Source organism: Ochotona princeps, chromosome 2 (assembly GCF_030435755.1).
Source record: "Ochotona princeps isolate mOchPri1 chromosome 2, mOchPri1.hap1, whole genome shotgun sequence".
In the NCBI taxonomy this organism is placed as follows: domain Eukaryota; kingdom Metazoa; phylum Chordata; class Mammalia; order Lagomorpha; family Ochotonidae; genus Ochotona; species Ochotona princeps.
The window spans coordinates 64,793,768-64,807,888 of NC_080833.1; the positions used below are offsets into that span (position 1 = coordinate 64,793,768).

Below are 14,121 nucleotides of genomic sequence, written 5' to 3' on the forward strand. Positions count from 1 at the left end.
CAAGAACAGCTGTAAGATACCTCGCACATCAGGTTGTCTTACACTACAGGAACCCAAATAAGTTTCTTCAGAATGAGGTTTTTTTCTTTCCTCATATGCTCAACATTGCCATGGAAAATCCTGGCAATGAGCAAGTACTATTTAAGCTGGCCTAAAATTAAGCTTTTATGGATATATTTTACATTTTGCTCCACTAAGATATGAGGCTCATCTACAGCAATTTAGCGAAAGATATTACTATGTTTCTTACCTTTTAATTCATCTCTAGCGAAGAAGGCAGCAAGACAATCTTGCAAGGTTACTACTGGACCCCAAAACCAGCTAGGGACACATGAGACAACAAACCTGAAACATCATTGACAGAAAAAAAAAGGAAGTGTTCTGCCAGTATAGCAGAAACAGCAGTTTTAACAATGAATTAGATACGAAGAAAATAAATACGTACCTCTTAACATACTCCATGAAAAAAGCTATCCACCCCTGTGGAGCATAAGCTTCGCCACATGATCCTGCTTTGACTAGAGAAGTTGGATGACTTGATGAGTGCAGCTTAGCAAGGTCTTCCTTGCCAGGAATTGGCAAGGACAGATCTTGAAAGGTCTCGAGGGTTACAGACACCTAAAATTGTTTTGTTTTAAAAATAGGATGAAAATGATCCGGCACAAACATTTATAAGGTTAAACTGTTTTACTGCAAAAGTCAAGACAAGTTATAATAAGCAAAAACAAACTAGAGAAAGACACTTTTCAGTAACAGCAAAATTACCAGTTACTGTAGCATCACGGAAAGTATCCCAAATCCAACTACTGTGGCTTGAGATTTGGAATTTATGGACTATTGTATTTACTTTGGAAGCTGATTTTCACCAATAGTTTTAAATGGTCCAGGGGTGAAATCAGCAGGCATTTGGATTTGTGGTTAATATTGCTAATTAAGAGGCCCATATTTCATATGTGAAAGCCTGGGTGTGATAATCCCCTTGATCCCCAACGCCATCTTTCTGCCAGTGCAGATTGTGGGAAGCTGCACGTGCTGGCTTCTTCCCTGCTATCTGTGTGAAGACCTAGACTGAGCTTCCACTGGCAACTTTAGCCTAGGCCCAGTGTGGCTGTTATAAGCAACTGGAAAGTGAATCAGAAAATGGAAGCTTTTGTCCTGTTTCTCAAATAAATAAACAAATAAATGTGTACTTAAAAAGGATGGACAAAAAATCTAGCATCTGATTTTTAAATACAGATACCAGTTCACAATAAGTTACAAAAATGCTCTGTTACATTCTTCTCATCAACACATTCAGCGTTATGTACACAAAGACTACATCTCTAAGTAATGCAATTTTAAAGATGAGCACGGTCAGTCACTGACTGAAACATCATTAGTACACAGGGCATGGCAGCAACTGAAAACATTTCTAGGTCATTCTACTTAAATACTTAATACCAAAAGAACATACTTTAAAATAATCCCACAGGAAGCTTTGATTTGACTAAAGATTTTAATGTTAACAACTAAAAACTCAAGTCTTGATACTGAGATGTTAATTCAGATTCACTAGTACATCAAAATAAAGCCAGTCTAAATAATAGTTTAATGAAGTGCTATTTAAAAACTCATGATTTTCACTTACACCCTTGTTACTGTTTACAAATTTCACACTATTATCTAATCTCAATCTGTGAAAACACTGACAAGCTGTTAAGTATATCCAACTGCTAGAGACATTTTCAACTCCCATGGGTCTATGAATAGCAACAGTATCCTAGCCTACGGATTTCACAAGCCCTGGAGAACAGTCACGTGTTCCTAACCCCTGCTGCTGAGCAACTTCCCACTTTCCTATGCAACCAAAACACTAACTGAGAATTTAGCAATGTTTCTTGCTAATACATGCCTGTCCAATGATGGATTAAGACCAATCCATCAAAAACTGCATCACTGTTAACTGCCGTTAAGAGTAGATTTTATTTCTAGAATCAATTTATAGTAATGCAAAGGTAAGATGTAAATATATGATTATCAGTAACCAGGAGGAGGTTTCCACATTTTTACATTTTACAAACCTAAGAGCACTTGACAGAAATTTTCTGTATACTCTAATTCCCTCATACTCACCCTGTCACAAGTCAAACACTGTACCGAACTAATGATTGTTCCATCAAATATGTCTGAAATAACACTTCTGTATTTCTTGTGCTGTTTCTTTCTCTTAGGAGATGCAGACTGCGCTGGAATTGCAAAGGAAATGTGGAATGTTAAAAAAAAAAGGGGGGGGGAGGGTCTTCATTTAACAATTTTCCTCTAGAATACTTATCAGTTAAAATTCCTACATATAAAATTTTACAAAGTACTCTTCAAGAGCACTACTTATGGGCACAGGTTCGTGTTCCAGTGGCCCCACTTCCATCCAGCTCCCTGACTGTGGCATGGGCAAGCAGCCGAGGACAGCCCAAAGCCTTGGGATCCTGCAAGCGCATGGAAGACCCAGAAGAAGCTCCTGGTTCCTGGCTTCAAATCAGCTCAGCTTCCACCATGTGGCTACTTAGGGGAGTGAATCATCAGACGGAAGATCATCCTGTGTCTTTCCTCCTCTCTGTATAATTGACTTTCCAATAAAAAAAATTAAATTAAAAAAAAAAACTCAAGAAAAAGAAGCAAAAAAATTTCAGATAAAACTTGCTTTAAAAAAAAGAATATTTGCACATACGGGCAAATGAACAAAATCTTAAATTAGCACAGTATCCATTTTCTGTATGCAAAATGAGATCTTAGCCTTACCACTGGGGATTAATGTTCCCCAGAGCAAAGGAAGAGGGAACAACGTTAGAAAAGTGGAAAGGAAACTTGAAGATGAAACGGGAGAGTTGTTGCTTATCTTGTCCTCAAAGTAATTTTGCTTCCAACTGAAGCTTTAAAGGCAGTATTCCATTACCAATCTGTTGAGAATCCTTTCTGTATTTTCTGATAAAAGTCCTTCGTCAGCTATGTATTTCCTCCCAAATCTTGTAATTCTGTTAAAAATGTCCTTTGCTAAGAAAAAAAAGTGTTTTTCTTCTATGGATCATGTTTCTGAAGTCTGCTGTTTTCAAGAACTTTTTACCTAACCCTAACAAGTTCAAGACTTTTCTCCTGTCTTTTCTCTTTAGAGTTTTATATAAAGCTGATGGGAATGCAAAATGATACCGATATTCTGGAAAACAGTTTGGCGTGTTCAATGTTACCCAGAAGAACATAAAACCCAGTGAACCCAGGCCCAAGTATTTCTCCTAGGCAAGTAAAATTTAGGTTCATAGAAAAGCCTATAGACCTCTGTTTAAATTCACATTATTCATAATAATCTAAAATTGCAAACAGTTTAAAAGTTCCTGAATGTATTAACAAAAAAATGCTAATTTATACAATGAATTCAAATTCTATAACCAAAAAAACCAGAACAAACTATTCAGATATGTAATAAAGCAACTGATTCTTAAATGAGTATTTCTTGGGTAAAATAAGTTTGTTTCAGAAAGATCAGACTATATGGTTCTATTTTTAGGACATTCTAGGAAAAAGCAAATCAACAGAGACAGATGATCAGCCATGTCTGCACCCAGGGGTTGGGGGATGATCTGATTACAAAGGATCAGGATAACGAACCTCTTCGGAGTATCAGAAGTGTTCTGCATTCCTTACTATTTTTGATAGCAAACAATTCATACTTTACCCGCCCCCCCGGAAAAAATGAATTCAACCACATGTAAATTGTGAAAAACAAGAATATAACACACCAAAAACTTTTAATCCAAGCTGCACAGATTTCTGCTTTCAGCTTTCATGGATCACACATCATCTTTTGCTTAGTACTTTAACAAATATCAAACTCTACATTTTAAACTAAGAACCAAGACTCAGAAACTCCAAAAGGGAATCTTCTTACTTTTTTTGTGTGTGGGTGTCAATCCTGCCCACAAATTTCCTGATTTAGGAGGGCTTGTTGATAAACGTGGATTAACACTTTCATTGGAAGGAACAATCTGTGGTGTAGACAGGTCATTCACATGGACATCAGTGATATATTCTGCAATATTAAAAATCTACATTATTATCTTTTACATAAAACCATACAATATTAAATAACAATATGATACCCTGAATAAAGTTAATACCAAAAAATGACAAATATTTGATTCAGAATGCTTACTAAGCAAAAAAAGTAATTTTCTACTTAAGAATCGCCTTTTTTCTACCAGCCTACATTTCAAACCACTACTGCTGCTACAGGCAACTCAAGAAGTGAGCTGTGAAAATACAAAAAGTATCTTATTTTTCCCAATATAATTTTTTGTAATTTTTTATTTTTAAAGATTATTTTTATTGGAAACACAGAAGAGACAGAAAGATCTTCTATCCACTCCCCAAGTGGCTGCAATGGCTAGAGCTCAGCTGATCTGAAGCCAGGAGCCAGGAGCTTCCTCTAGGTCTCCAATATGGATGCAAATCCCAAGGCTTTGGGCCACCTCTGCTGTGTTCCCAAGTCACATAAGGCAATGGATGGGAAGCGCAGCAGCCAGGATACAAACTGGTGCCGTATGGGATGCTGGTGTTTGAAAGGGCAGGATTAGCCAGGTGAGTCATTGCATCAGGCCCAAGTTTTTGTATTTTTTTTTTTTTAAACACTCAGGATACTTTTTAAAATTTTAAAGCTAGATGGAAAATAAAAAACTATTCTTCCAGACTAACCAGTAATCAAATTAAAACAAATTCAAGAATAATTCTTTTATTAACTGAGTTAAAACACATCATTTGATTAGGAAAATATTTTTTAGTTGAACCATATGAATTAAGAAAATGTAAGCTCCAGGAAGTTCTGCATTGTTTCCTCTTGCATTCCTGGAGACTAACGCATATTCCAAGGCAAATGACTGTCTGCACTCAAGCAGTATTTTGAGCAAAGAGAAATGAATGGTTCATAGGAGATCCTGAACAGGAATGTCATCATAGATTGTTTTCAGATCACGAGAAATTCTTCAGTATCCAATCATAACCATATAGACTGAATAATTTTACAGGTGAAAAAAAAATTTTTAGAAATCATTTTTTGTTTGAAAGGCAGAGTTACAAAAAGAAGCAGAGACAAGCAGAAAGCACTTCCATCCTCTGGTTCACTCCCCAAATGGCCACAATGGCTGGAGATGGGAACCAAAGTCAGAAGCCAGAGTTTCTTCCAGGTCTCCCACATGGGTGGCAGGGGCCCAAGGACTTGGGCCTTATTCCACTGCTTTCCAAAACACATTAGCAGAGAGTTGGATCCAAAATGGTGCAGCCAAAACTTGAATCATGCTTAAATGGCATGTCAGCATAGGCAGCTACTTAATGTGCTATGCCATACTGCCAGCCCTGGAGTTTTCTGAAAGGAGTAAAATTAATGTAATCTAAGTTAGGAACTATAAATGCCCAAGCAGTAAAATATTTAGGCTTTGTGTGCCATACATTCTTCATCATATTTTTCTTCATCAAGTCTCTTAAAACACATAAGAATCATAAACCCTGGGCTCAGGTAGAAGAACAAATCCACTACAGGGCAATATGGCCTTGAAGCAAGCTTAGCAGGATTTTTGACAGGAAACGGCTGGACAGTCTTCCAACACTGACACCTTCTATATGTAATGAATGTTAGCTCAAGAGGAGGAAATTTTCTAAAATAAAATTCCTTATCCTAAAACCCAACAATTTCATGACTAACAGATGCAAACTTTGCTGAACGTAACCTTACTAATCTTAACTCTCAAAAGTAACAATTCAGCACTCATCATCTACAGATACCCTTTTGACAATGGAATTATTCAGTGGCACCTGAAGTCTTGCTTTGTATTTGCACTTTGACAGTCTCCTGGTTGTTCAAGTCGACCGTTTCAGACACACAATCTCTATCTTTATCTAATTCTGCTTCCGAATGCATTTTATTAATCTTATTGCACATCTTCTCTTTTTGCCAATCTTTTGACAATTCTGAATTGTTCTCATCATCCTGAATTAACATTGTTGTTTCATTATTATCTTCAGAAAAGCCTTTTGAACCATTTTCATTTTCTGCTTTATCACTGCTGCTACATGAGTCACAAGATTGAAAATCCACATCCGACTGGCTCTTATCTTCTTCCATGGCCTCCTCAGGGGTTATAGTTTGAGGATCCTCTTCTACTTCCATGACTTGCTCTTTCAATTCTTCATGAAGGAGATCCATTAAACACCGGAGAAATTCTTGAGCATCCTAAGGTATCAGCAATATAACGTTACCATTTCATTACATATGTACCTTGAAACTTACAGGAAAACATAGGAAACGTGATTATCAACTGATTTTTAAGTATAGTATTATGCTAGGAAAATTCTAGTTTGTAGAAAATAAGGCAGCAGAGATGGGATGCAGTGCTTAAATGCTACAAAGTTACGTAAATAAAACAAAATTTCAACAAATTGATCTGTCAGTTTTTAATTATATTACTGTATATAAACTGGAGGGTTTAACAAAGAAAAGAATTTGTTTCATGTGACAGCGAATCTGAGAAATGTTCCGAACCAAAACATGCGGGATAAGTGTGGAGAAACTAAGAGTTTACCCAACCATGCAGTATATTTCAAAAAAACAAAATCCTTAGTAAATCTATAGGGCTTTTTTTAAGATACAAATTCCTGGCCTCCAACTCAAACCATCAAATTACAATCTTTGAATCTAGGAAGTTACATGGGAATATATATGTATATATATATATGGCAATCAGGTATTATATAAAAATATATACAACTACAATAACTCAAATGGCAATGTGGAACTAATTCAAAAAATAGGTCAAGCACAGATTCTACCATATATTAACATAAGTTTTAAAAAAATCTTTTTAAACACATAGGATGAATATCCTTTCTTACATTAGTTTAAATATTTGGTGCAATCTCTCTAGCTGTTTGTGAAAAAATCTGAATTTAAACTCTACTGCAATCATAAATAAATTCTACACATATTGAAAAGTTGAATGTAAAAATACCAAAGAACAAAGTGCATAAAATAAAGGCATGAATTGAATATAAAATATGGAAAATAAAGCTAAAATCTTTGCTTCCTGGACATGGAACTTGAAATCAAAAACACTATGCAAAATATACTGACATATTTATCCACCCAAAATTTACAAATTTTCCAGAAAATAGACATTATAAAAAAAAATATATATATATATATAAAACTATAAACATGATAGAGGGTTATCTTGGTAAGAGGAACACTCAAAAAGATAAACAGCATTTTCAAAATTTATTAAGTATTATTAAAAGTATGAATGAAAGCAACTGACTGACCTGTTGAGAATATCCCCGAAATGTAGGATTTACAGTTTTAATTCCTTGAAACAAATTAGTAGGTACAACAGACCCTGGCCTGAAAAAGAATATATTTTATGGAATAATTTAAAATATAATTTTATTGACTAACAGCCAAGAATCCAGAGTGTTAAACGATTTTTAAAATATTTATGTTCAAACAGCCATCAGGACTGTGTGGTATTTCATTCCATAGGCTCATCAGAACTGCTTATCACTGATATTTTAAGTGATATTCTATACTCTCTACTCCTGACTAAATGAGCCTGTTCTACTCTATTTCCCAAAAATACAGTTTTTGTAATAGTTCTAAAGTAAGTTAACATAGTAAAAAATTATTAACCCAATGTTAAACTTTAAAATACACATAAGACAATCTTATAAATATTTCTGCTCTAATTTTAGTGTTAGAATGCATGCTCCTGCATTAAAACTCAAGTTTCAGTAACAGCTTAACAGCAGTTGTGACAACTCATCATGTTACCAATTCAGCTACTTCCAAGCTTGTATGACTCCATCACTCAGTTTCAAATGTAACATCCCTAAACATAACTAATCTGAACCATCTCCAATCTGTTTTCCAGCTCTGTAAACAGATTTGCACCATTAATACATATAATGCAGTTAAGATATAATAAAGATGAATACGTTAAGAACATACCTGCTTTTATGCCACAATTCTGTCATAAGTTTGAGATAACTTTTACAAATTGCTGGTTTCTTATCTGTTCGAACTAGTCCTCCACAATCAAGGAAAAACTGTGTCAGAGGTGGGCTAATAAAAAAAAGAAAAATAGTGGAATAGAAACAAAGATTAACACCAATCAATGTCCCACTGTGAACTGAACTACCAATGTATATTGCCCGGCATGTCATTTCTGGGCTCTTTCTTACACCTTGACATTCACTTATGTAGCCTAACTCATCCAGAGGACACCTGGCCCCACCACATCAGTTTTCCATCCTGCCAAGTCCAGTTCTCTCTGAGTAATCCCTACATCGAGCAAATCTTCCTCTGATCATTGTAAAGCACTGTTTAACCTTTCTTGCCCCTAGACAATATACAAGAAATTCCTCAGCACTTTACACTACCATTTTCCTCTTCACTCTATACTCTTTCCTAAGTGATTTAAGTTTTCATCCATATACCAAACACTATTGAGCATATTTATATACTTTCTATATCTGACTTTCCAATTTTAAAATAAGGTTTAAAGGGCCCGGCGGCGTGGCCTAGCGTCTAAAGTCCTCGCCTTGAAAGCCCCGGGATCCCATATGGGCACTGGTTCTAATCCCGGCAGCTCCACTTCCCATCCAGCTCCCTGCTTGTGGCCTGGAAAAGCAGTTGAGGACAGCCCAATGCATTGAGACACTGCACCCGCGTGGGAGACCCGGAGGAGGTTCCAGGTTCCCGGCTTCGGATTGGCGCGCACCGGCCCGTTGCGGCTCACTTGGGGAGTGAATCATCGGACGAAGGATCTTCCTCTCTGTCTCTCCTCCTCTCTGTATATCTGACTTTGTAATAAAATGAATAAATCTTTAAAAAAAAAAATAAGGTTTAAAAAAGGGTAAAGTTGGATTATTTAGTGATCCGATTGTAAAAATATTTTAATTACACTGGTAGTTGGAAACCTAAATCTTTGGGCCCAGCGCAATGGCTCAATTGTCTAAATCCTCGCCTTGCAGGCACCATGTTCCCATATGACAGCCTGTTTGTGTCCTTGCTACTCCACTTCCCACCTAGCTCTCCACCTGTGGCCTAAGAAAGCAGAGGATGGCCCAAAGCTTTTAACATCCTGCATCCACATGGAAGACCCAGAAGAAGCTACCGGCCCAGGGTTCGAATCAGCTCAGTTTTGGCTGTCACAGCCATTTGGGGAGTGAACCAGCAGCTGGAAAATTTTTATCTCTGTCTCTTCTCTCTGTAAATCTGCCCTTCCAGTAAGAACAAATAAATCCTTACACACACACAAAAAAAAGGGAAACAAAGAAAAGGAAAGAAACCTAAATTTTAAATGTGCTCTACCTCACTTGAATCCATTTAATCATATCCCCTGACAGCTCAACTCCTGTCACATAGAGTTTGAGTGTTTCAAAAGTATCAAACTCCTAACTTCAAGACTGCTTATTAAACTTTCTGTTTAAAATGTTCTCCCTCATTCCATTTCCTTTCCCTTCTTCCTTCTTTTCTAGATGAATTCTGCCTTTCAAATAAATAAGAGAAAGACTGAACAAGAAAGAGATCCTCCATTTTACCTTGTGGACAGCATGGTCAGGACCAGACAAGACCCAAGGGAGCCAGGAACTTTATCCAGGCCTCCCATGTAGGCAGGAGTCCAAATACCTGGGCCACCTCCACTGTATTCCTAGGCACATTAGCAGGGAGCTGGACTGGAAGCAAAGCAGCCAGTACTAAAAAGACAGTCCAATATAAGAGCCAGCATCGCTGGCTGTAACTTAAATCTACTGCCATCACATGGCCAGTCCATCTCCCCACTTTTTCCTACACCAGCTCATCCTCATTTTCCTATGCCCTGTGATTTATTTTTATTTGAAAGGCAGAGTTAGAGAGAGAGTAGAGACAGAGACAGTGACAGTAAGATCTTCCATCGGTTGGTTCATTCCCCAAATGGCTGCAACAGTCGTAGTTGGAGCCAGGAACCAAGAGCTTCTTCCAGGCGTTCCACACAGATATAGGGCCCAAGGATTTGACTCAGTTGCTTTCCCAGGCCATTAGCAGGGAGACAGATTGGTTGGTATGAAGTGGCAGTTTCTCATCCCTGGGTACTGGGATGTGTGGAAAGTCATCAGTGGTTTCTCCCCTTTGTCTCTCCCCTTCCCTTTGGAATAACAAGAATAGCAAATTTGGAAGCAATGAGTTCACCCAATTTTCCCTAAACCTCAGTCCTTCACACCCTGACCAACTATGTAATCATTATTAAAAAATAAAATTAAAAAAAAGTGGGGTACCAGGGACAAGAACCAGTGGCCATATGGGATGCTAGCACCACAAGCAGCAGCTTAGTTTGCTACACCACAGAGCTGGCTCATCCTCATTCTTAATTTCACATCAAAGGTCACTCCTTCAAAGATATATATATATTTTATTTATTTTATTTGTTTCTTTTGGAAAGGCATATACACAGAAAGGAGGTGAGACAGAGAGGAAGATCTTCATCTGATGATTCACTCCCCAAGTGAGCCGCAATGGCCGGAGTTGAGTTCAGCCAATCCAAAGCCAGGAGACAGGAACCTCACCCAGGTCTCCCATGTGGGTACAGTATCCCAGGACCTTGAGCCATCCTCAACTGCTTTCCCACACCACAGCAGGAAGTTGGATGGGAAGTGGAGCTGCTGGGATTAGAACCAGTGCCCATATGGGATTCCAGTGCATGCAAGGCGAGGAATTTAGCTGCTAGGCCACCGCACCAAGCCCCAAAGAGATATTCTTGACCAATTAATAAAAAGTGCATTTTCTTTATGTCACAGTTATGGGACATAACCTAAATAGAATATGAAAACTGAAGGTATATAGGGCTATGTCAAAATCGAAGCAATTTTTTTCAAGATGTTTAAGTTCAGTCTTTAATTACTACTTTAAAGTTGAAGCCATCAGAAACAACAATGTAAAGTTCGGAGATTTCTGAATTCTGGTTGTCTGTTATGTTTTCAATATTATTTGTTCACTCAAATTAATATAAGAATTTAATCCCCAAAGCGTTACATTACTAATATGAAGAAGGAGTGAGTTCACTCAATTATAATGTTTAGGGAAGAGACTGGGTCTCTGGAAAGACATTAGGCCATTAACCATGTCACTCATGATTAAATCCTTATAGCTTTATAAGGAAGGAGAGACTACACAGAAATAGATATGTGCTCCTGCCATGACGTGATGTGGCTAAAGTGACCCCTTCCCAGAGCCTACACCATGCTGTGTGGCCCATGCACTTTCAGAACTGTGAGTCACAATACTGGCCCCTATAAGCCAAAACACACTTCTCCTTTTTATAAAATAACCTGCCTCTGGTGTAAGCTGCCAGCACATCCTTACTCAACATGTCTAAACTTGAAGAGTAATACCTGCCATAACTTTGACAGATTAGGATTAAGAAAAAAAGAAAAAGCATTTGAATGCCTTCTTACAGAATTTCCACTTACAAAATAATACAAAATACACTCAAAAGACCTCAGAACTAAAAGCAATCTCCTCATTTTTTGATTGTATATGCTTGTGTGTTACACACTTGCTTAAAATTACACAGGACTATATCAGAAATCATTAGTCTTAAGAAACTAGACATACATAAGGTATCCCCACTGGGACAATAATGGATTTCATTCCAATCCATATTCTTGCCCATGATATTCTATCCATATTCTATCTACCATGGGAGCCCATCAATTACTACAGTGGCACAGATTTCTGCTCACAGAAAAACTTAAAAAAAAAAAAAACTACACAGACAGACAAGAGGTCAGCCTGGCAGTTAAGATGCCAGCTGCCAGTTAAGTGACAAGTTCCACGCTGGAGTGCCTGTGTTCAATACCTTGGCTCTTGCTCCTCACTGCAGCTTCCTGATAACACAAGCTCTGGGATACAAGTGATCTGAGTGCCTGTCCCTCATGCAGGAGACCTGAACCGAGTTCCCAGTTTCAGTCCAGTATAACCCAGGTGACTGGAGGCACCCAAGCAGTATATCACAATGGTCAGAAGCATTCTCAGCATTTATTTCTCCCCACATTGTTCTCTCTCTGCCTTTCAAATAAATAACTATGCCAACAAAAGCAGGTGTGCGACCTATTGGTTAATATGCTTGCACTCCACTTTGGAGTGTCAGAGTTCACTTCTTGGCTTTCATTCTCGATTTCATCTTCTCATCAAGGCAGATCCTAAGAGGCACCAGTAATGACTCAAGTGATGGGGTCCTGTCACTCACTGCAAGAACCAGACTCACTCCCAGCTTCTGTTTAGGCCCAGGCTGTGGCAGACATTTATGGAATGAGCCACCAACTAGCCTGTCTATCATGACTCTGTCAATTAAGAAACAAAAACAAAACTATAAACACAAAAACTTTCTACTTACCAATTAGAAAGAGCCTGCAAAGCTGCATTCATATAACAAGTATTTCCAATATTTTTCAAACCTGTAAGACCTGTTAAGAAACATAAATTAAGTCACCAGTCAATAATGGAAAAATAACTCACTTTTGTGGGTGTCTGAGTACTGCAGCTCCCAAACTACATTAAGAATTACGTAAATAAAAAGAGCAATTCAAACAACCCAGAAAGGTTGCAATATTAGAAATCTTCAAATCTCTAGATTTTTGAGTTTTACATAAAATCGAGGATGAGTGGGCTCAACTTCTGAAACTTCAACACGAAAAATAATCCTGCCGACCACCCTTAACTAATAACAGATGTGTTCTGTTTGTAGCAGCACTGTTTCACAATAGCCAAAATATGGAATCAGCCAAGGTGTCCATCGTAAGATGAACAGATAAGGAAAATGAGATATACAGATATATAAGTATAAATACAACGAATATTTCATTCAGCAATAAAAAGTAACAAACTTCTAACATTTTCATCAAAATGGATACAACTGAAGAAAACTGCACTGAATGCAATAGCTAGACACAGAAAGACAAATACCATAGGTTCTCTCTTATAGGTGGGAGCTTCAAAAAAAACCACACACACACGCTAAAAAAATAATGTGTGTAACATCTGTTACAAATATGTTTTTGTCAAATTCTGTTTTATATCTTGGTCAAACACACAATTAAAGGATCTCAGATCATTTAAAAATTTACTACCCATAGGTGAAAAGGTTATCTTTCTAACTAATGTAGCCTTGCTTACATTACCAATGAACCAAGATTTTTAAAATTTACGTAGCTGATAAATCAGTGGAGCACTGAGTCCTTCAGTATAATGCTAACTAAAAACGTTATTTTAAAAACTAAAAAACAAAAATAAAGGGAAAGGAAAGGAATGGGGACAGGGAGAGAGTAGGGGAAGGAGGAGAAGGTAAGAGAAAGGCAGGGGAAGGGAAGGGAAAGGGAAGATGAAGGGAGAGAAGAAAGTAGAGGCAAGGAGGAAGTGAGGGAAAGGACAGAGAGAAGCAGGAAGAGGAAGGGACTATCTCTCTACTCTCAGAACCTTGTCTAAGAGCTACACTGAATCTAATCTTTGTATTAACATTATGTTAACCTGAAAAAAACTACTAAAAAAGACAGGAAAAAAACAGACATATTTAAAAAGTACCAAATGATATTTACATCTCTCATTACAACCTAATTTAATCATTGTAAGAAAGTAATGATTGCCATGGCCCCTCATGTTAAACATGAGTTAAGCCTCCAAATGGAGCACCATCAATCCATAAGCGTGCTGATTCATGTCATGGTTGTTGCACTGCTGATCCAGCTCCCCGGTAGTGGTCCAGGAAAGCAGTCGCAGAGGGCCCAAGTAATTGGACCCCTGTACCCACACGGAGGACCTAAAAGCAGTTCCTAGCTCCTTGCTCCTGGTTTCAGATGGAAGCCCAGCTTTGCAGTCATTTGGGAAATGAACCAGTGAATGGGAGATCTCTCTCTCTCTCTTTCTCAATCTCTTTCTCCCTTCCTCCCCTCCCCCCTCCCCCCTCCCCCTCCCTCTCTGTAACTCTGCCTTTCAAATAAAAACAAATAAATCTTTTTTCAAAAAGATGCAAAAAAACACATGCCATAGTAAATAACCAAAATTCCTTTTCCTTCCTT

The 14,121-nt window shown here is 37.7% G+C and overlaps 1 protein-coding gene across 5 annotated transcripts in view; it reads right to left on the minus strand.

Moving 5' to 3' along the window:
* Positions 1-14,121, minus strand: part of USP33 (ubiquitin specific peptidase 33) — a 52,046-nt gene that overhangs the window by 23,425 nt on the left and 14,500 nt on the right. For 3 of the 5 annotated variants that reach the window (XM_058658289.1, XM_004582110.4, XM_058658282.1), the window contains exons 7-14: positions 12,444-12,513; positions 8,018-8,131; positions 7,336-7,414; positions 5,833-6,250; positions 3,917-4,057; positions 2,113-2,225; positions 446-618; positions 251-345 (exon numbers count right to left, since the gene is read on the minus strand). In XM_058658289.1, the coding sequence (XP_058514272.1) occupies positions 251-345; positions 446-618; positions 2,113-2,225; positions 3,917-4,057; positions 5,833-6,250; positions 7,336-7,414; positions 8,018-8,131; positions 12,444-12,513 (1,203 nt within the window). The remainder of the gene's footprint in view (positions 1-250; positions 346-445; positions 619-2,112; positions 2,226-3,916; positions 4,058-5,832; positions 6,251-7,335; positions 7,415-8,017; positions 8,132-12,443; positions 12,514-14,121) is intronic. The other 2 variants (XM_058658301.1, XM_004582108.4) reach the window with 1 other exon arrangement.